The sequence below is a fragment of the Girardinichthys multiradiatus genome, chromosome 21 (genome assembly GCF_021462225.1).
Source record: "Girardinichthys multiradiatus isolate DD_20200921_A chromosome 21, DD_fGirMul_XY1, whole genome shotgun sequence".
NCBI classification, from domain to species: domain Eukaryota; kingdom Metazoa; phylum Chordata; class Actinopteri; order Cyprinodontiformes; family Goodeidae; genus Girardinichthys; species Girardinichthys multiradiatus.
In genome coordinates, this window is record NC_061813.1 from 22,990,859 (window position 1) to 23,014,472 (window position 23,614).

The 23,614-nt window shown below is 40.1% G+C and overlaps 1 protein-coding gene across 5 annotated transcripts in view; it reads right to left on the reverse strand.

Annotated features, from left to right (window-relative positions):
• Positions 1-2,692: 2,692 nt before the first annotated feature.
• The window catches only part of sulf1 (sulfatase 1), a 109,879-nt gene continuing 88,957 nt past the window's right edge, over positions 2,693-23,614 (reverse strand). For 4 of the 5 annotated variants that reach the window (XM_047349753.1, XM_047349751.1, XM_047349752.1 and 1 more), the window contains 14 exons: positions 21,719-21,869; positions 21,478-21,653; positions 21,243-21,371; positions 20,663-20,719; positions 17,438-17,564; positions 15,774-15,984; positions 13,961-14,207; positions 13,773-13,869; positions 13,576-13,667; positions 13,394-13,465; positions 12,621-12,793; positions 12,360-12,502; positions 10,958-11,081; positions 2,693-5,570 (listed from right to left, as the gene is read on the reverse strand). In XM_047349753.1, coding sequence (XP_047205709.1) covers positions 4,669-5,570; positions 10,958-11,081; positions 12,360-12,502; positions 12,621-12,793; positions 13,394-13,465; positions 13,576-13,667; positions 13,773-13,869; positions 13,961-14,207; positions 15,774-15,984; positions 17,438-17,564; positions 20,663-20,719; positions 21,243-21,371; positions 21,478-21,653; positions 21,719-21,869 — 2,701 coding nt within the window. In that variant the 3' untranslated portion in view covers positions 2,693-4,668. Of the gene's footprint in view, positions 5,571-9,694; positions 9,729-10,957; positions 11,082-12,359; positions 12,503-12,620; positions 12,794-13,393; positions 13,466-13,575; positions 13,668-13,772; positions 13,870-13,960; positions 14,208-15,773; positions 15,985-17,437; positions 17,565-20,662; positions 20,720-21,242; positions 21,372-21,477; positions 21,654-21,718; positions 21,870-23,614 lie in introns of all 5 variants that reach the window. The other variant, XM_047349755.1, reaches the window with a different exon arrangement.

Genomic DNA, 23,614 nt, shown 5'->3' on the forward strand with positions numbered 1-23,614 from the left:
ATGGAGGCAATCAGCCTGTGGCACTGCTGAGGTCTTATGGAGGCCCAGGATGTTTCGATAGCGGCCTTTAGCTCATCCAGAGTGTTGGGTCTTGAGTCTCTCAACGTTCTCTTCACAATATCCCACAGATTCTCTATGGGGTTCAGGTCAGGAGGGTTGGCAGGCCAATTGAGCACAGTGATACCATGGTCAGTAAACCATTTACCAGTGGTTTTGGCACTGTGAGCAGGTGCCAGGTCGTGCTGAAAAATGAAATCTTCATCTCCATAAAGCTTTTCAGCAGATGGAAGCATGAAGTGCTCCAAAATCTCCTGATAGCTAGCTGCATTGACCCTGCCCTTGATAAAACACAGTGGACCAACACCAGCAGCTGACACGGCACCCCAGACCATCACTGACTGTGGGTACTTGACACTGGACTTCTGGCATTTTGGCATTTCCTTCTCCCCAGTCTTCCTCCAGACTCTGGCACCTTGATTTCCGAATGACATGCAGAATTTGCTTTCATCCGAAAAAAGTACTTTGGACCACTGAGCAACAGTCCAGTGCTGCTTCTCTGTAGCCCAGGTCTGGGGAATGCGGCACCTGTAGCCCATTTCCTGCACACGCCTGTGCACGGTGGCTCTGGATGTTTCTACTCCAGACTCAGTCCACTGCTTCCGCAGGTCCCCCAAGGTCTGGAATCGGCCCTTCTCCACAATCTTCCTCAGGGTCCGGTCACCTCTTCTCGTTGTGCAGCGTTTTCTGCCACACTTTTTCCTTCCCACAGACTTCCCACTGAGGTGCCTTGATACAGCACTCTGGGAACAGCCTATTCGTTCAGAAATTTCTTTCTGTGTCTTACCCTCTTGCTTGAGGGTGTCAATAGTGGCCTTCTGGACAGCAGTCAGGTCGGCAGTCTTACCCATGATTGGGGTTTTGAGTGATGAACCAAGCTGGGAGTTTTAAAGGCCTCAGGAATCTTTTGCAGGTGTTTAGAGTTAACTCGTTGATTCAGATGATTAGGTTCATAGCTCGTTTAGAGACCCTTTTAATGATATGCTAATTTTGCGAGATAGGGATTTTGGGTTTTCATGAGCTGTATGTCAAAATCATCCGTATTAAGACAATAAAAGACCTGAAATATTTCAGTTAGTGTGCAATGAATCTAAAATATATGAATGTTAAATTTTCATCATGACATTATGGAAAATAATGAACTTTATCACAAAATGCTAATATTTTGAGAAGGACCTGTACAGTGCAATGCTGGAACAAAATCTTTTAGAAGCTGCAACAGTTCATGCAGGATGAAGATCCTAAATATATAGCAATAGAGTGGTTTAGATCAAAGACAATTCATTAGTTTGAATGGCCTAGTCAATGTCCAGACCTAAATCTGTGGCAAAACTTGAACATTTCTCTCCATCCAATCTTTAGAATAGCTCATGGTCAGTCAAAGAGTAATTATTTTTATATTTTCTTTCCCCTGAAAACGACGTATGCGTTTCCTTTTCAATGATGTGCTCCTTTGTCTTGGTCTATCACATAAATCCCCCCCCCCCCCCAAAGAAAAAAACACCCCAGCTCTACCTACATGGGATTGAAATATCCAACAAATGCCAGGAATAACTCAATTCATGGTCTATTTAAATTTCTAGTTTTATGTTCCTGGAACTGAAATGTAAACGCAAAAAGGCAGTAGTGATTGGGTTCCGTTTGACTAATAAAAAAAGTTAATTATATTTTAAAAACCAGAATTCATTTCATACTATTTATTTTAAGGAATGTAGTGCTTTAAACAATCATTGTATTTTCATATTTATTGTTCTCTAAAACAAAATAAGGATTTGACTGGCATTGGTCTGGGTGATTGTATTCTGTCAGGTAAATATCACTAAGGCTCATTTTAGTATTATTGTTGGTCACTTCCTTGAAAAGTATTCATACATGATCATTGTGTAAATAATAAAAGCAAGCATATTATAGAGCTCACTTATAGTTAGAACTGTATCAATAAATTAATCCATGACATTGTACTTAAAACTTAGATGAAGCCAAAAAACAAAACGGAAAAAAAAAAAAAAAACACTGAACAGTATTATCCAAATAAAGAGTCATTAAGAGAACATTAATATTGACTAAGAGTTTTACCTGTTACTGAGAGCTGGTAAAATATTGGAAATGCCAGTCCTATATCAGTGATTTCAGATTTTCTACTCTACTTCTAACCTCTAAATTTGAGCGTAATTTGAAGTTTTTTCCCCAGGTAATGTAAAGCTTGGCTGTGAAACAACGAGGCAACGCCAACCAAAGAAGCAAAAGAAGAAGGGTAGAAAATCATGTCACACAGTTCAATGTTTGCACTGATGTCTGACTTCCTTCGACTTCAGTGTCCTGCTGTCTGAATAAACATCTGGACTACCTGCACACCATTCTTCATGCCGACCCTAGAGCCTTGACCATGACTTTAATGCATCGTCCCCTCTTCAGCGTTTTGACGGAAGGTTGAATTTTCTGGACAAAAACCTGAAGCTGTATTCTGAAAGTTGCTTTCTTCCCATCAGCAGCAGAAGTCTAATTGATGTTTGTGAACGCTTGGTTTACAAATGCCTTTAATACTTGATCATAGTCATTAAACCTAAGAACAAAAAGAAGAAAATCAGTTTGTTTGGACTTATAGTGTGCAGCTAATAAAACTGATGAGGCAGAGTTTCAAGTTAAAACTGTTTATTTTGGCAAAAGTGTCATGGCTTTCTTGAAACCACAATTGGTCAATAAGGAAAGTAAAGAAGGCAGAATGAGACGTTTTATGGAATAAGATTCAAGCTAAAATACATCTCAGACATTCAGTGGGTTTCCAATAATTCGCTTTAGAACCAAAATATACTATCATATAAAAGAGCACAGTTTAAATGTTCCCATTTGCACATGTAAAGCCACCTTAACATTTATCACCACCCCTGGTAAAAATGTGTAAAAGGCTTTAAAATAAATTCATCTTTTATAGGAAAACATAGAAAAATCTAACCTTTAGTTTAAATATCAGTGTGAAAGAAATTCTAAACCACGAACAATTCCTATAAGATTTGTGAATGACACTTTCATTTATACACTTTTTAAAGATAAGAGACCAATTTTCTTAACCACAAAAAGACAAGAAAACATGTCATTCAAGTAAGTCAGAATTGTAAGTCAGGAAACGGCTACAAGAAAATAGCTACTACAATAATTTAGGAAATGAAAAACAAACTCGAAAAGAAGGCTGGATGAGATTATCTTGTTGATGGTAATGGAGGTGAAAAAAAAATTCCAAAGCTCACCACAAACACGGCCTCTTGGGGTCACCATGTCTGCAAAACAGCCATTAAATGCTCTCACCATGCAGACCCTTTGTTTAAGAGTCATGCCAGGAAGAAGCCTTCCCTGAGCTACCATTACAAACATAAACATGTCAAATTTCTTAAATACTACTGGGACCTTAACAGGAACTGTGTGCTTTGGTCAGATGAGACACAAATCGAGCTTTTCAACAAAAAACCATAGGGGCGTGTTTAGATAAAACAAAGCAAAAATATGTGGGAAACCACCCTAATGACCACTGTTAGACACAATGTAGGACCTGTGATGCTGTGGGCCTGTTTCTCTTCCAAAGGCCTTGGGAACCTCGTTAGAGGGCACGGCATCATGAACTCTGAAATTCTAACGCATTTTAAAACTAAACTTGGTGGCCTCTGACAAAAACGGGGGCCATCGTGTGTGTTAAATTAAATGATACTACAAATAAACATTTGTTTTTTCCCTAACATTTTTTGTTTGAGATGATGCTACTGCAGTTATGTATTAATTTATTTTAAGGTATGTTTACACCTTTTACCCAGGAGTGCCAGTAAATGTGTGTGTGTGTGGGGGGGGGGGGGGTTGTAACTCTGGATAAGAACTTCATCAGTAATCAGTGAAAAAACATCAGTGAACATTTTCCACCCCTCGGCGATTATTTAAGCATTTTCTTGTGATTAGCCACATCAACAAAATAAATGTGTGAATTATCATAGAGTGCAAACTCCAGAGGTACTACACGAAGATAGTCTAAAGTAAATACTTTCATGATTGTCTAAACTGAAATTATTGCCACGCTGAAGGAGAAAAATGCTAGCAGCAAACATCCAAAAATCAACTACCATCCCTTTGTTGTTGTCCAATTTTGTTTTGATTCCTGAATTATGAAGTCATAATGGAAACAAATTTCTATATCAGTGAGTTGAGCCATGATGTGGGCAAACAAAGTTCTCAGAGAGGCCTGCGACCGGGCAGAAGACCGCGGAATAACTCTGTAATCATCTAATCAGCTGCTGAGATGGTTTCACCACCCACTGTTTTTCTAGAAGAAAAAAAAATTAAATATTTATAAACAATGTTCAGCCTTTCTGTATGGAAATAATCATCTTTAATACCAACTTCAGTTTGGCTGCATTAAGGCTTTTTATATATATTTATCATACACACATTTATTAGTAACACTGTTGACTAATAAATGTTGGCACCAGTAAAAAAATATTAACTTTATGACTTATTGTATAAATCTGGCTTGACTGAGGCAGCACTGCTCGCCATTCCTCCTCCACAGCTCATCTTCTAACTAGTGTCTGTAGTAGATCTTGGGCAGGTTTACCAGACCAGCCGTCTGCCTCAGAGGGTCTTATTGGAGGGCTCAGTCACAGAGCCGCTGCCCTCATGGTCCAAGCTTAGTGGCAGGGGGGACTGGGGCGGGGCTTTTAGGACCACCACGACAGTCTGAGCTGTGCTAGTCTGTGTGGGGGAGGTGATGGTTGGGCTTCTTGTGGTGCTGCTCTGCACGTTTGGCCTCAGAGTCTGTGGCGAGAGAGGAAGATAGCCTTGAGCCTGGAAAATGTCCTCATCTTCCGGGTCCAGACTGGGGCCCAGAACCTGCTGGTTGGGGTCTACCTGGGCATGCAGGCTGTTGTGAGTACGCATGAGGTTATCATGTCGTGTCTCCAGCTCAGTTGGTCCATTCCCGCTAAACATTTCTTCCTCCAGCTCCTCCAGCTGCCGCGCCCAGACGTCACTCGGGATGACCCTGGCTTTGCGTGGACCCAACGATGACAAAACAGATTCTTTGAGTCTGTTCACAAGGCTTTCAGGAAGGTCGTTTACAACAGATTTCAGTTTCTCTTCTGGTTTTGAAGGTGCAGGTGGCTTTCTGCTGGGATCGGGGGTGGCGAGTGGAGTGTCTGGAGCCAGAACCGGCCAGACGTCGCTGGTAGAGGCCAGCTCTTCTCCGCTGCCCTCTTCAAGACTTCCACCCCCGGCCCCAGAGCCCAGCTCTGGCAGGGTGGCGTTGTTAAGCTTTCGGGTTTGGTTGAATTGATTTAAAACGTGTCGCAGTGCAAACATTTTATCAACATCCTTCTGGAAGTTGGCCCAGTTGTCTGGGCTGGGTCTGTAGTCAGGCCTACATTCATATAGGCTTTCGTTTATGCTATACAAATCCTCCAGTTCCTGCCAGTTCACCTCCTCATCTGTCAAGTTGGGCAGCTTAACCCTGTCGTCCTTCCCATACTGGCTGTGTGCTGCCAAAACAAGCAAAAAAAGAAGACTTTCAGGGACCAGGAGTAGAAAAGAGGACATGCTTTTCTTCAGGTATATTCAGACAACATGCAGTCATGCCTGGCTTCAGGTTCTGACTACGGCAGCCAACGGCAGAGGGTTTGTGGCACCAAGCAACAAGCTTACTTCAAAGCAGAACAAGATAAAGACACCATTTACACTAAGCTCAAGCCACATATAGTGCAAACATGCTGCTCTTTTAGGTAATTCAAATTTGAAACACTGGCAAAATAGATATTTAATAATCCATCAAAGACCAAGACCCTAAGCTCCACAGTAAATAAAGTGCTTCACAAAAAAATCCACACCCCTTTAACTTATTCACATTTTTTCATGTTACAACCATAAAAACACTTTTTTATTTGGATTTAATGTGATAGATCTGCACAAAGTAGCACACAATTGTAAAGTGGAAGGAAAAGAGTACATTTTTACAACTAAAGTTTGGTATTATTAGTGTTAAGCCCCCTTAACTCTAAACGCCCGATGGCTCTAAATAAAATCCAGTGCAGCCAAGTGCCTTCAAATGTCACCACTCTTAGTGTCAAGAAATCGATTCCTCTAATTATATCATCCCCATTGTGCAAATCGATGGTGGCAGCATCATGGTGTGGGAACAATGACCCAAAACATACAGCTAGAGTTACATTGGAGGCTTTAGATCAAAGCATATTCATTCTAATCTGACTGAGCTTTAACTGTTTTGGGAAGAAGAATGGGCAAAAACACTCTAGATGTGCAAATCTGGTAGAGACATATATGTCACCAAATACTTGCAACAGTGTTGGCAGGAAAGGTGATTCAACTAAATATTGACTCAAATGCATGCCGCATCATTTTAGGTTTTTATTTAGCAAAAAAAAAGAAAACCACTTCTCATCTAGTTTCAACTTCTATGTGTGCTACTTTGGTACATCACATAAAATCCCATTAAAATACATTGATGTTTCAGGTTGTAAAATGACAGAATGTGAAAGGGTTCAAGAGGCATGAATACCTGGCACTGAATATTATGGCATAGTTAAAGACAGGTCTGCATTAAAATGAGATACAAAGCAAGGATACCTGCAATAAAACAAGGAAGATAAGAAAAAAAGCTGCTGAACAGTGTATTCCCAGAAAAGGAAATAAAGTAAAAAAAAACATCAAAAGAAAAAAGAAAGAAACTGCTGCAAAAGCAAATAACTGCAAAAAGATGGTTGTGTGCATTTGAAAAAAGAAAATCTGCATTAGTGCCCCTCAAGATTGCCGTCTCTGTGTAATCGGCTTTTCCGTACAGCAGGAAACGATGGTTGGACTTAAACTGAGAGACTCACAGAAAGGAAAGGCTCGTTCTCCTCTTTGACCACTTTCGGTGCTGCTGTCGCCTGGTAAGCAGGTGTCAGAAGGGTAAAAATGCAGAAATGATTCAATTCTACATCTGCTATATGCTACGAGTAAACATGAATTACTGCTGCTTGGAGTGTGATGTTACTAGAGATGCACTGAGCAGAATTGTATGACCGATTTCCCACCTCCTATATCTATCGATAAGTTTTCACCTATCGATAAGGCTGATTTTTGTCAGTTCTGATATCTCTTTAAGAATTATATTATAAAATATAAGAGCAAAATCCAAAATATGTATCTTTTAGCTATCCTGATGTGAGAAATCACAATTTATTTGTATTAGGAGCAGAAGTGACAGCAATTGCTGTTAAAAACAGGGTGTTTACTATTTCAAAACAAAGATAATTTGATTAAAGACTTGACATTTTAAACTGCATTCACCTTTTTTTTTTTAGCAAGAAATATGATGAATGCAGCTAGAATTACAGAAACCGCAATCTATGTCACTATATTCTAGAAAATGTAGAAATCGACCTAAACTGAGATTGTCAAAATGCTGCATTTCAACATTTTCCAGGAGGCTAAACGACCACTTGTAACCAACAGGGATTATAAACTAAATTTGACTGGATTGTACTATCACTAAAATGAAGTTTTGATTATGTAGCTGAATCAGAACCTGTCATTATGATTGTTTGTATTGGATTGATTTGATCATGAAATTTATCCACTCGGTGTGGTGCTGTTGGTGTAGGGGTTAAGCGCGTGACCATGTGCAAAGGCTATATTCCTCAATGCGACTGTCCCGGGTTCAAGTCCCGGACCAGGCGACCTTTGCCAAATGTCTCCCCCTCTCTTTGCCCTCTTAACACCAACTAGAGCGACAATCAATTGTTAATCCATAGTTTTTAATAGGATGCCGTCCCACCCTTAGCCGCCATAAAGCCTTTAAGTCTTCTGGGAAGGCTTTCCACAAGTGTGTTCATGAGACTGTTGACCATATACCTAGAAGTGTCTTTGTGAGATCAGATACCAATGTTGAACAACAAGGTCTGCCTCGCAGTCTCTGCTCTAATTCATCCCAAAGGTGTCCTATCTGACTGAGTTTAGGACTCTGTGCAGGCCAGTCAAGCTCTTCCACACCAAACTCTCTCATCTATTTCTTTATGGACCTTGATTCGTACACTGTTGTGCACAAAGTAGAAACAGGGAAGTGCCATCACCACCACACAATTCCCACAACAAAATGTCTTGGTATGTTAAAGCAATAACTGGTCCTGCTGGAACAGAGGACCCAAACCCAGACTCATCCAATGGATTGCCAGACAAAGAGACATAATTCATCCGGAGAATACATCTTCACTTCTCTAGAGTCCAGTGTCGGCATGCCTTACATCACTGCAGTGTTTTGCATTTCACTTGGTGAAATTCTATGAGCTCTTTATGCACTGTTCTTGAGTTAATCTCAACCTCACATGAAGTTCGAAAGTCTGTAGCTATTGACTCTGCAGACATTCGGCGACTTCTGTACCTCAGCATCCGTTGAGCCCGCTCAGTGCTTTTACATAGCCCACCACTTTGTGGCTGGGTTGTCGTTATTACCAATAGCTCTCACTTATTTGCACAGGTCGCATCCTGTTTCAGTACCTGGCTGGAATTTACCAAGCTCCTGATAGCGATCTGTGTTTTACAAATGTTTGTAGAAACAGTCTGCATTCCGAAGTGCTGGATTTTATACACCTGTGGCCATGGTGTTGATTGTAGCAACTTGATTTAATGATTTGGACAGGTGAGGGAAGGATGTTCCTATTAGTGTTTTTTTTTTATACATGCTTGTTCATTCAGGCTGGAAGAAAGAGAGTAAGACCTTCAAGCAGTTAACAGATGTCTTGCTCTCCCCTCTCTCTTCCAGCCTGAATGGACCATAAGCATATCATTCTCTCTGTAATAACTTCCACACATAAGAGTGTTTGGTCTGTGCTACTTGGTACAGTTTACGCAAGGCGCATTTGGTGTTCAGAAAAAGATTCAATTCAGAATTTTTGAGATTCAGACCAACTGACAAATCCGAGTGAAAATTGTTTGTTTCTCGTCAACCGATGATTTCTCAGTGCATCTTTAAATGTTACACTGGCAAAGAATGGGATGATGCTTTGTTTAGGTGGATATAGGTGACATTACATGAAATATGACAGATCAGAAGAATAGTTTCACATTTTGGGTGCTACAGTGGTATGATTTTCTGGTGATTGATATTCCTCCATTACCTGATTTTTCATGGTATGTGTAAAACACAAAGAGGAAAGTTGCATTAATCATATCCAGTGCTTATTCCCCAAAGTGTCAACCTATTCCTAGCTATTAATGTATTGATGTATGAGGGGATGACACACTAACCTGCACTCAACAGCTTTGGATTTTTATTATTATATAGCCATGGTATCCTGTAAAAAACTCTTTATATTTTATACATGGAAGCAAATGTGGATAAATATGGGACATACATGATCTTACATGTTCCAAGTGGCTGCAGATTGACATTACACAGCAGATGAAGGTACAGACAGATTGTATGCGCAGAGAAACAAACAAAAAAAAAGTTCTGTTATGATTTGTTAGCATGTTCCCAGCATGCAGCCACGGATGAAGCATCAGCACCCCGGAGATGGATGTATTAGTGGGAATGAGGCAAATTCGGCCCATGCAGGTGTTAAAGGGAGGGGGAAGCCGCTGAAGAGGAACAAAACTTGTCGGGTACCTGTGTGGCTCATAGCTTCCTCCATCTTTACCTCCTGATTGGAAAAAATAACAGCAATTGATTGTTAATGCCTTGATTCAAAGGGAAGTAGGAGGGAAACAGATCAGTCACACTGAGGCTTTTCTTCATGCACCGATGCTAAATGCTATAGAGAATCGCAAACACTATAGAACTAAGGAGAGAAAAAGAGAATTAGATATGAAAGAAGGAAAACATGAAATAATAGTAGAAATTGGTATAGGATAAACTGGATTTGAAGGGTGGAGAGTTAAACAACTTTTCCCCTTTAAGATTAAATACACAGAGTCAAGTCAAATTTTACTCATTAACTGCTACATTCATTTCTAGCATTTAAGCTTTAATCATGGATTTCACCAACAAAACCATCCGCAGATGTGACACCAGTCAGATTACTGGTTTACAGAATATGTGCTTCACTCAAGGAATGGCAGCCAGTTGAAGTGGGAGCCTTTAGGCTATTTGTGACACGTGTTGGCATGCTTTTCACAAGTCCAGTGTGCCAATAGTGAAACACAATCAAATTTTAGAGCATAGTTTGGCTGCTCTGTGACTGCATTCTGCAGCTGCTAATTACAGACATAAAAGTATTTCCCTCAGGTCAGAAACATCATTGGCAGCTCATGCCTCACACAAACACTGCAGACTTACATCATTGTGACATTGCGTAGTAACCACCTCCACCACAGAGATGTCAGTTACCGCGATGACAGTATGCTTATACTAAAATCGTTAACACTCAGCGAGTCAGGAAAAGAGGAAAACAGCCAGGATTGACAACTGTAACACAGCTAATGACAGACTAAAGCTTCACATCGTTGATGGAAAAAAAAAGAAAACTCTTGCAGGAAAGATCCAGGGCTGAAAGAGAAGTCAAGAGTGTATATGTGCAATAGTGACTTGAATGTCAAACAAAAATCTCTATTGATTTGGTGACCTCCACCTGAGGGTTTAGCGCTAATTATAGGGTAGATCATTTGCAAACACACGCAGCATGCAGGTATTTACAAACACACACCATCCAATCTAAAACAGACCCACAGCAGAACAGTGAAACCAATAAACAATTAATAACAAATACAACATTGCATAACAACTGACAAACCAACCCCGATGCAAGTCAAATCTGTCATTGCTGGTGGGGTAAAAGCTACTACTATACTCCCTGTAGGAGTCCATTTATCCAAAAATCTATGTATGCACACAAAGACAACATATAAAGAGTACAGAAAGCAGCGTTCTTACCTGCATCCAAGCCTTTAGGTCGAGGATTGCACTGCTTGTACCCTTGACAACTCCTCATCTCCATGAGTTGTGCGTGGAGTGTGTTCAGGACGTCCCGATCCACAGCATACACTGCGTTGGTCAGCTGCAAAGTCCATAAACATGTTTTTGGAGCTTGCTAAAAAATCATGACCAATCCTAAATTCCAAAACCTTTATTGCCTTGGAAAAAAAAGTGTGAAGACCTGGTAACTACAGCTGCAAAACATATTGAATCACAATACAAATTTGTACAATATGTTCTCTAGCGACATTCAGGATCTGATTGTTCATCCATACTTAAACCTTTTGACCAAGGCTTCACTATGACCTCAGATTCAGCTGTAATGACTTTCTTAACAAGCAGAAGATGTTCCTGAGACCTTTGAAAATATCTAATGTGTATATGACCCTGAGGTATAAAACTATTAAACAAAAGGCTACTGCTTCCAACATGATATTTTATTTATTAATGTTTTTTATTCTGGTTTCTACCCGAGTTTAAAAGCAAGAGCCTTGGAAAATAGGAAGGTCTATTATTTTGTAACATGGCACATTCTTTCAAAATTTCTCTCCTAAACTACGTAATCGCCACCTGGTGAGGTCACCAGTTGCAGGCGGCTGCTAAGAGACAAGTTTTGATGGAGTCAGACTAAAAAAAAATAAGCAAGAAGAGAAGCCTGATCGAATTTAAAACAAGCTTGAACACCTTGTTGATATCTGGTTGAGTAATCTTTTTTTTCTGCTTTTCTCAACTATGTCCATTGTTGCGTGGGGTTTCTGCCAAGTTTCATCTTTTTTATTACCTCACGCCTCCAACATGCTCAATATTAGACCTCGCTTGTCTTGGAGTTCCTCACTGCTTTTCTACTTCAAAATTTTGTTTGACTTCAAACACCAAACTCTTGATAAGGTTAGACTTTTAATCAGCTGAGATAATATTCTGAATGTTCAATTCCTCGTGGAAATTTATCTTGTGTCAAGTTTGCCATTTGAGGTTTTGTTTCTGTTTTGCTTAATTAGATAATTCAAAAATATTAGTGTGATAACTAATAGGTTAGGTGTTGATTTTTTCCAATATTTTATGCTAATGAAAAGTAAATTAGCCATATTAGCATCTGTTTTTGTTGTAAGTTTAACTTCTTCAATGATTTGTCATATTAGTATCTAGCAAAGAAAGACAGAAAACTACTTCTCCACACAAAGGACAGTTAAACTGCAAAATCTACAGTTTATTCACTAAAGTTTTACAATCTTGGTGGTAGATTTAGCTAAAAAAAAAGGCTAAATCAAAATGGGGACTGTGAAGTAATACTGAAAAACTGTTTTCTAGAGTCACCACAGGAAGAACCACGCAGTATAATGTTTACAGACAGATAAGCTACCTGGTATGGGTCGCTGTTGAGGTCAAAGTACTCCAGGAAGCCCGTGGAAAACTCGCAGAAGAGCGTGTTGTGGGTCTCGTTGAGGGTTCTCAGGCACCAGTAGGTGTTGTTGTTGGAGCTGGTGCACGCACAGAATGCACCCACTGCAAGATAATGAACACCATCATTATAGTCAGGCTGGTAAGTTTTACCAAAACATATAAAAAGGTTAGGTGTGGTATGAGTGAAAGCAATAAATGTGGTATATATAAATATACACACATGTCCAGAAGGGGGCCGTCTGCCAGTGGTCATTGTTATGTGTAAAGCAAGTGAGGCCTGGCAGGCTGCAGTCGTCTCCCTTCCTCTGTCGCTTCTTCTCTTTCCTTTCCTTCTTCCTGCGCCGGATCTCATTATATAGCGGGGCCTTTCCGTCAATGTCGTCTGTGGTCTCCCTGTTAAATGGTAACATGACAATTTTTTAAACTGTGAAGCAACAATGACTACAACTCCTAGCCTTTCTGATGCCAGTAACCAGAGTGATGGAAGATCCGGAGGGGCACACACATGCTCAGGTATGACAGCCTGTTTATGCTTATGTTTATGCTCTCAGTTTGGCCAGGTCTGTCTAAGATGACATCCTAGCCGCTGTGCCTCTCCTCCTCCCTGCGTTACACAAAACAGACATTGCTGGAGACAGCTGCTTTGTATCGGCATAATGACAATTCCAGTGTTTCATGGTGGAAGGTGATCACTATGTTTGAAGGACTGACTGATTTTTCCTGTGTTGAATCATTTCATTTTTCCAGGCAACTCAATCACTTCCAGAAACACACACAAACTGATCCACAGAAAAAACATGTGCTTTGTCATTTAAAATTAATTCAGGAGCCAAACATTTAATAAATGTAATGGATGGCATGATGGTTTAGAAACATGAGAGTCGCTAAAGTGTAACAAACATGAACACACACTGGATGAAGTCATCGACAACCTGGTTAAACAAGTTTGTTTCCGTTTTATTATTAACCTGCAAACCAATAATAGAAACTTACTTAAATGGATGTAGCTGTTCATTCCTGCCCTTGAGTCTTTCTCCTTTGTTTCTGAGGCCTTTGTTGAAAAAGCTGGATTTATAAGCAGAGGAAAAGAGTAAGGATTGCAGAAAAGGTTCATCAATAACAGAGAAATAAGATTAGAGGGAGAACAGTTCAAAGCTAAATCATAAACCACAAACCTCTTTCCACAGTCACAATCGTCTGGTCGTGTCCTTTTCAGATGGCCTCTAACTTCACGAAGGTTCTTGATTTTGTCTTGAAGGGCTTCAATCTAAGAGCGAAAATATGTAGCCAATAATCTTAGTTTTATATTGCACATCATTATAAGTCAGTGACTTGTTATTTATGAGGTAAACATGCAAATCAGACGGCGTACCTCCTGATCGACATAGCTCTTATGATCTTTCCAGGCTTTGGAGGATTGGTAGATTTCTCTCTCACAGTGAATGCTATCATTCATCAGGAGGTAACATCTAAAAAAGGTTCAAGAAAATTTATAAACTTCCCTAAAAAACAAGGTACACCAATGCGACATACCTCTATAATATTATAGACATGGCTTACTTGTGTGTAACCTTCACAGAGTTTGGGTATCCCACTGCATTAGTATCATCTGCCAACATTTCCTCCGAACCGTCGTCAGACCCCAAGTCATATTCTGGGTCCTCTGAGTTGTAATGCCGCTTTGAGATGCCGCGGCGGCGGATGCCGGACTGGTCATCTGCTTGCAGGTCAATGTCGTATATATGGCCCTCAAATTCCACAGACAGCGATCGCGCAGGCCGAGTGTGGACGAAACGGGGGCGAAAACCTGAGAGGAACCAAGAAATTGGAGTTTAGCAGCAGTTTTAGAAGAACCAAGATCTAACAGTATTTAAGTCACCTCTGTTCATGCTGTTTCTAAGGAGCAATTATTCTTGCATTATTTATAAAGTTGTTAACAATTCAATTCAGTTTTATTTATATAGCGCCAATTGACAACACATGTTGTCTCAAGGCACTTCACAACAGTCAGGTACATACATTCCAATTAATCCTAACTAATCCTAGCTAATCGGAGTTAGCTTTTTATTCAAAATTGGATAAAACGTTTTTCTATCAAAGGAAAACCCAGCAGATTGCATCCATTCAGTTTTATATGCTCTGTTGAAGATAAAACAGCAGAGGTGTTTGGCATGGGCTTTCTGGTTTGGGGGTCAAGGGGGGGTTACGGTTATAAGGCAACAAAAAAAAGTCACCTGTCAAATGTGAAATTAATTCTGTGAAATTTTTGCATGTCAGATTAATAGGAAAGGGTACAAGCAGTGTTATCCTCGACCTAAAAGCTTGGATACAGATAAAGGCTTGATAATTATGAAACCTTTATTCTATTTTTCAAAAGACAAGAAGAGCATGTTCATTTTCAATCCATCCGCTTTGTCCTGGGTCTCTGTGCTTCCCTATAATGGACTGGGCACCTATCCAAGGTGTACCACATCTATCACCCAATGTCCGCTGGAAATAGGTAGAAAGTTTGGGATACAGCAGATGATTTAACTGAAGGCATTTAAGTTCCTGGAAATCGAACCATCACTCAAGAGTATGTTTAAAGTCGAAGTTGCCTGCAACAAATTGTTGATGCCAAATTTTATTCTTGATGCATCACATAGAACCACCTCAGCGCTGGACCGTCTCTACTACATTATCCTTACATGAAATAAAGGACATTTTCACTGACTGTTTCAAACAATTCTTGACTGTCTTTGGTCAGCTCTAGCTCAAAATCTAAATCTACTTACATAAGTGAAATATGTTTAGTTAGAGATAGTCGAAGAAAAAATAGGAGATCTAGAGTCCTGTTTCATAAATCTTTGTTTTACTGAAAGAATGCATATGATAATGGCCTGCACACATGGTGCAGTAAAACACACATCAGCACTGAGAACAAAAGGTGTGCCAACAGAAAGCACAGATGTATTAAAACATTTGGGCAAACACTGATGGATTTGGACTGAAAATTAATTATTAGTTGTACCTCTAATTTTGTTCAAGGAACACTAGAGGGCACCATATCTTTCATATTCAAAGTTCTGGCAGAACACACAAAAGTACAAACCAGAACTATTACGTGATGTTTGCTTCTTACGAACATCTGACTCATTTTAGAGCATAAATAATCATTTTAACAGAAATAAAATCAAGTCCTGAGATCTACAGACTTTCTCTTCCATAAGTGCTGAAACGAGCATCAACGGCTGTATCATAAGTGTAACAAAAACGATATATTTCAACCAAAACAAGTCAATAAACGTTCCTAAATACATAATCCTGGTTCTTTATTGTTAACATGATGTCCCTTTGATTTACTTAAATTAGGTAACAGGTATATGATACTTACGCTGTCCTCCTGAAGAGAACCGTCTTTGGGATCGCCGATCCGCTCTGGATGGTTTGTGTAAAGGGTCTTCACAGTCACACACCTTTTCTCTGTTGTCGTAACTGCTGGGTGCCCTTAGGCTGCGAACCCTCTTCCTGGACCCATCCTTAGAACCACCTTTACACTTCTGAATCCTCCACTTTCCTGTGATCTCTTCCACACAGTGCCATTTCTGTCAACATAAAGGAGAAAGAGGCATTGAGAACAATTTGTATAACTTTTTTTTATTTAACAATTTCAGATTTTTAAACCGTCTGCAATAATTTTAGTTTTTCTTTTCTTCTGACATTTTCAGTCACTGTCGATGAGATTGGCTTCCTTGTGCTTTAACAAAGATAAACCAAAACCACCACACGAGATGAATTAGGCTCGTCTGGTGTCTGTAAAACCAAAGAGGAAACCCCAATCACTCTCACACCAGCCATGTCCGTGCGTCACCAACGTAATTTTGTAAATAAACTCCCACACATTTGGCTACATCAGCAGCAACTTTCTTAACACACATTCCAGAAGGAAATAAAGCTTTCAAGGCTGATTGCTGAGACTGCTGTGACTGTTAGGCCCTGGATAAACCTGGACCCAGATGTCTGTAGAGTTCATCGAGGAGGACATAGTGTGGGAACAAGGGTCCAAACAAAGACTCATAAGGCAGGTCAGGTTTCTATTGGAGGAGCTTACGGGGGACCAGCGGAGCAGTCATGTCAGAATCAAAAAAGATGCGAGGGAGAGGGACATAATGTTGCTGGAGGATGAAAACAATCCGTCTTTCTTTATCTGCCCTTGTTAGTGCTTTCACTGTGAAGACTCAATGCAACATGTGCGTGTGTAGCAGCGCTGTTGCATCAGTGGGAAAGCAGAAGATGATGAGAAACAAAGAAGGATCTGAGCGGTTAGAAGTCTGATTTGCCGACAGTTACAGTGACTCTTTGGCTTCCAGTAAATGTTATTTTACACCCATCTGGATTTGAAATTTAAGATTTATTCCACCGGATGCTTACAGGTTTTATTTTGTTTGGAACAGAAAGAATGATAATTCACCCTGAAGCGTGAGAGGCAAAGCAGTGCAGTGACTGCCGTGAACCCCTACAACGTACAGGAACATTGAAAAAGGTTTATTACATACAGCTGAAATGCTGCACCCACGCGCTCCTGAGCTCAGCCGAAATTGCTCCATTGCTGCCTTTATTAAGTGATTCCTACATACACACATTTATGCGGTCATAAAGTGGATCTGGATCAAATTAGTTAGACCCTCGGAAAGTCTGCCCGTCCTTTTAACACTACCTAAAATTTGTAACAATTTGTATTCCTCTGGCCTGTCTGCTCAGGGCCACTTACTGTACCATCTGGCTGTTTGGTCTGCCAGAAAATAATGGCCGCAAGATTAAAAGCAAGTACCCACAAATTAATGGACCGCAAAACGCTGCAAAAGAGACACATTATAAAGCAAGTGATACACTTGTAAACGGCTGCTTCAGGAGTGGCCCACAGATATTCTCCAACAGGCAGGACGAAGGTCGCTTTAAGACCAAGAAAACATCTTTGCTGGACAACAGGGCAGCTTAAAATCCATCAAACATTTTTTCCCCCATCAAATTTTCAATGTATTATTGTCTTTTCTTTACCTGTCCAGGCTGCTCACATGGTGTCTGGAGTTCAGCCAGCTGGCATGTTTCTCTGACCTTCTTGTACTTTGGAAGGCTGTTGGTATGTTGAGTGCTCACAGAGTCATCCTTCTTCCTCAGGATCTTACTGCAAGATAAAACAGAAACTGAAGAATTTCAGGGTTTCCACACATTTTCCATTATAAAATTCCATACATGTATGTTTCACAGATCATAAAGCAACACAGAGAGGTTACCATTTGATTGGACAGAGTGGTAAAGGACATTCTCTTTTTTGCTGGCATCTGGATCAACTCAGATGCACTCTATCTGAAAACCTTTAACTGTTAGACTTGTCAAATCTAGACTGAAATATGCTAAACTGAATACAGACCGGTTGTTTTTTTATAATACCTTTATTCTGTAAAAGCCTAATGCTAGCTACAATGCTGTGTTTGGCATCTAAAGCCCACCTAGTTTCAAAGTCATGGTGAGCAAGTTTAAAAAACTATTATATGAAAGATGTATGGCAAAAAGGACAAAATGCGGAATGGCCCTTTTGAATGACACTGGCTTTGATTTGTTCAACATTTAAGTAAATGAAGTTCATTTTACCAAAACAAAAAATAAAGTTGCAATGTGGTAAATCAGAGATAAAGTTGTTTACTCTGCGCCATTAACTTGGAATCATCTCCTGAAACTCTCTGATCTGTTTCTCTGGCTAAAGTTAATATGTGGATCAAAAATATTGAGAAAATGGCAGCAGGCTCCTGCTTGTTCTTAATTATGGCTTTGTAATTATTTATCATCTTGATCTTTTTGACACCGTATTTTAATATGCATTTGTACTGTATGTAACTTTTATGACTTCATGAAATGTTGGAAGAGGTCTCTCTTGAAAATAAACTTTATTTCTCAATGAGATGTATTCTGTATGAATAAAGGTCATAAAATAACAAAATACTGAATAATAATATACAGAACAGAACAAGGAATAAAATCTGGATAAACTATTTTCCATAATTCCGTTATTCTTTTTCATGCAGACCAGGAAAATGATAAAAGGTGAATGAATGGTACCTACTGTAAATCCAATTGTAAACTAATCACCCCTTCTGGATAATAAAGATACCTAGAACCTTGTTACTTTTTAAGACTTAATTAAACCCTGACTACCAGGCAACTGACTAAGTGGAGTGGGTCAAAATACTACAAAATGCTTTTCATCTGAAGAGTCTTTTGTCTCTCTCTGCTCTGATTGATTTCCTGGTCTTGGCTGGAGAATGGGTAAAATATGTTGTGGCTCTATGTGCCTGAGAGTCTTGACTTAGGGATAAGGTCTACCTAAATCCAGGCTGTTTTACACCAGTTCAGAATAAACTTCAGCCTGGGTCGCATCCAATGCAAACAGCACAGAATTCTCTAATCCCAACTTTCTTCCAACATGTTCTTAGCACTACAACAGAATGACAACGACAAGAAGTTGTTACCAAAAAAAATTTCCTCGTCCATTGCTCCCAGCACCTCAAAGAGAGAACAGCCAACTTTCCCACACAGACTCTGCTTTTGACTTTCGACTTTGGCCTGGGATGATTAGATAGCAAACAGTTGTTGATGTCACTCCCTGACGACTGCATTATGCAGATGATGGGATTTTCGAACAACACAGTCAGCTCCAGCTGTCTGTGGTAGTACTGTAAGGTCACGTGAGGGTGTTGAATCACAGAGCGTATCACAAGAACAGAGCCTCACAGAAAACATCAGCTACTGTGAACGCACTCCTATAGAGCAAGTTTAATCTCAGCCTTTAGCTACAAGACTTCTAGTAAACAGCCTTTATAAACAGTGGGGATTAATGGAACAGTTTAAAAGAAGCAAAAGGTCACTGCAGTGCTATACATAGACTGCCTACATGTGTGTCAACACAACTAACTGGAGATTCACGAACAATCTTTAGTAAGATTTGCAAAAAATAAGGTCCTAGGAGAAGCCAGAGAGGCACAACTGCTCTGGCAGGTGTGTGGAATATAATGAATGAAACTATACAAGCTTCTAGTATAATCTGGCTTTAACCTGATTAATCCTATTTTTGTTTCACCAATTCTTATAATCACCTGAATCTTGTAAAGACCAGCTTGATGGGATTATTTTTCTCTTCTCCTCCTGATACGTCTGTCAGTGCCTCACTTGGTTGAGAAAAGTGATATATTCTACAACAAATCTCTCATTTCAGAAGGAAGATTAAATAAACAACTAATGGAGCTTTGGGGCCAAACTACTTCATTGATTTAAAAAAAAAAAAAAACATTAAAAACAAAAAGCCATACAAAGTCTTGTTTCAAATTTGTCACAAGCGATGGAGGGTAGGTGGTAAACATGTAAAGGAAGGTGCTTTAGTTAGATGAGACCAAAATGAAACTTTCTGTCCAACATTTGCGGCAGAAAGCTAACACTGCATGTAACCCAGAATACAATATCCCCACAGTGAAACATGGTGGTGGGAGCATTTTGCCGTGTGGATGCTTTTGTTTTCAACTGAAGCTGTAAAAGACTTAAGACTGAGATAGAGGTTTACCTTACAACAAGACAACACTAAACATACCACCTGAATTACAATGAGAGAAGGGTGGCAACAAACTCTTGCCTCCAGATAGGCAAACCTAGTAGAGACATGCCATATAACTTGCAGCTGTAAATTGCAGAAAACGGTGGCTCTAAAAAACATTGACTTAGAATCACTAACACAAATGCATGCCATGGATAAGCAGGCATAGACAATGAATCGATCAATTTCCTCCTATCACATAATTATGCACTACTTTGTGTTGGTTTATCAAAAAAAAAAACAACAAAATACATTCTGTAGTTGTAAGGGGACAAAACGCAAAAAGGTTCAAAGGTTATGGAAACATTTGCAGAACACTGTATTTTTGTGGCAACGACCCAATGTCCTAAACTCATTCTGTACGTTTAGGAACCCCCCTGCATGAACTGTCACGACTAACCAGAAATAGCTTAACCCAGCATCTCTGAATATTTCAGTCTCCTCCACATTGTTGCCTTCCAAACAGATTGTGGTCAGGAAATGGCTAAGAGATAAATGGCAAAGAGAAGCAGATGTATTGAGCGAACGGAGAACATCCCCTGAGCCCTTTCATTTAAATGTACTGTTAGTTTTATGTGACACACGATGGGCCTGTGGTGCAGGGTGAGGGGATGTGGAGGTAATCAAGAACCCCAGCTTACCCTCGCTCCACCAGGAATGTATCTCTCCAGACTTTAGGTTTCCGGTTGGGTTTGAATCTGTGAAAACAAAATTGGACAAAGCTTATGGACTGGTTTTTGGAATGGCTTTTCTGCTGCAGCCTTTCAGACACAAAACTTGCTGAGATTATGGTAGTTGATCACAACAGACTCTAGGGGGCTTTATGCTCTTCAGTTTTTTTGCATCTCTGGAAACATTTTAGTACAGTTATATCAACAATAGATGCTTTGTACCGGACAGCTATTTTGCACTCACACTGTGCACTGTGAGTACAGTGGTTTTTGTGGAGAAACACATGATTGAGCGTGCAAACAAATTCTGGAGAAACCTTAATAAAGTGGGACCACAGCGACTTGCAGCCAAAATCCCCCGGCCAAGAAAAAAAAATTCTCCAAATTGCCGGCTTTGTGCTTAGTTGGAGTTAATGCAATCATTCATGCAGTGGAAATTTACATTTAGAGGGTAATGACCGATGAAGAGAATAGTTACTTGGATAATGCAAACTGTACAGTTATTGTTCAAAACGACCATTACATCATGGCATGATGGATCCATACAAACCTGTTGCCAGTTCGCTCCTGTTCCAGCAACTTAAGGATGGACTTGCCATCCATATCTGGAGGGGTGTCCAGTCCAGCAATGTGAAGAATAGTGGGAGCTAGGTCGATGTTCAGCACCAAATGGGGGTTTCTGATGAAGTCCATGCAGAGTTCACAATATTAGGGTAACAATTTCTGAAACAAAAAAATCTTGAGCTTTAACAAAGTAGAAACAATGTAAGTTGGTCGGTACTCACATTGCCCCTGGATCGACATTTGGTCCTCTCAGGAAGAATGGCACCCGGATATCAAAATCATAAGGCATTGATTTTCCCTTGACTAACCCAAATTGACCGATATGGTAGCCGTGGTCTGCTGTATAGATAATGTAGGTGTTGTCCAGCTCTCCAGTTTCCTCCAGCATGTCATAAATCTGTAAGAACTGACAATAAGAGAAGGCACTGTTCACTTTACAAAAAAATTAAGAATTACACTCACCTTCTGCACAGAGTCATCCACAGAAAGAAGTGTCTGCAACCTTTTCCGATGTAGGAAGTTGGTGAACTCCATGTGGATTGGTTTCATAGGGCCTGTGTACTGCATGATCCAATGCTTGTCCATATTTGGGGCGTAGTTATAGCTGGGGGTACTGGGAGGACAAACAGAACGAAAACATATATATAACTATATAGAAGACCCAGCTATCACCTCTCACTGAAATATTTAGCCCTGACTGAGCAAATGTCTACATGTGAGTTGTAAGAGAACATTTAGTAATGCCAAAAAACACCTGTCTGCTACTTTTTACAAGCTCCTGTTCAGCAACAGGTGCCACAGTTGTCCACTGTGTTTGACACGCTTCGGTTGCCACGCTATTTGTTGACGGAAATGTCTTCGCACTTTTACAGCCAGCACCTTTGCAGTTTTTCCACACCCCTCTCCGAACATCTCTCCTCTCTCACAGAGACGAGAGTCTCCTTGCACAACTGCGCTCTTGGCACAGATGGGTCATTTGAGGGCTGGCACATGCTTATGAAAATAATAGGCCCCAAAGTCAAGTTTGCAACAAGTTCTGGAGCAAGAACTCAACAAGTCAAGGTCATTTGAAGGGGCGGTGTTAATGGGATGGGATAAACGTCAAGAAAAGTGGGAGAATCACTCAGATATATATAAAAAAAGCTGCAAATCTGTTTGTGGGATTAAAAATGAAGTTAAGAAGAGGGCTAGGTATTGGACAGCATTGTACATGCAAGGGTTCTAAAAGAGAACATGCAGGCAGTCACATAAAAAGCCCTAGAATACAGTCATCACTGCTGGATTAATTTCTTCTACTTTAATATGGTTTCACCTCTGAAGTATCACTCCTGAATATCAAAACTCTGATCCTTAATGAAGCTCAGCTATGAAAGCCCCTATGCTTTCATTGACTGAGCTGCCTTCTGTCCTTGTCTCCTTAGGCCTGCTTTGTGAGAAGGGTGAACTCTTCACCCACTTAGCAGGCAGTATAATAAGCCCCACAAAGAGGCTTGTCTCTGGGCAATGGGGCACTAAGGTATGGGGCCTTGAGCACCAGGGAACCAGGAATGCAGAGGTCAGTGGGATGAAATCAGTCTGTAGGAGAGGTCACACCTGCCACCAAAGCAGATTCATACAGTGCCTTGCAAAAGTATTCATACCCCTTTTTTTCATGTTTGACACACTACAATATGTATGTTTTATTTTATGTGGAAGACCAACACAAAGTAGTTCATTATTTGTAGTGGAAATAAAAAGACTGACATTGAAATTACTTTACAAATATTAATTTCAAAAGTGTAACATCAATTTGGATTCAGCTGTTATCATGATACTTCTAAATACAATGCAGTGCAACAAATTGCCTTCAGAAGTCACCTCATCAATAAACACAGTCCACCTGCTTGTACCTAACAGCATAAACATCACCCCACACACACTGTGCTCACAGTAAAACATAGTGGTGGCAGCATCATGCTGTGGGATTGTTGTTCTTCAGCAGGGAACAGGAAGCTAGTCAGAGTTGACAGGAAGACGAATGGAGCTAAATAAAGGGAACTACATGAAGAAAACCCAGTTAGAGTCCGTAAAAGATTTGACAATGCGGTGGAAGTTTGTCTTCTAGCAGCAAATCAACCATAAAATATAACTAATGGAATAGTTTGCATTAAAGTATTTTCATGTGTTAGAATAGTCCAGTCAAAGTCCAGACCAAAATCCTAGTGAGAATCTGTTGCAAAATGTGAAAATTGATGTTCACATATGATATGTAGGTCTATTTCTGTACCAAACCAAACCAAACTCAGACGCATCTCACATGAAGGTTGGTGGTTTCTTAGTAAAGCAATTTGTTCGTCTGTGATTAGAATTACTGTCCCT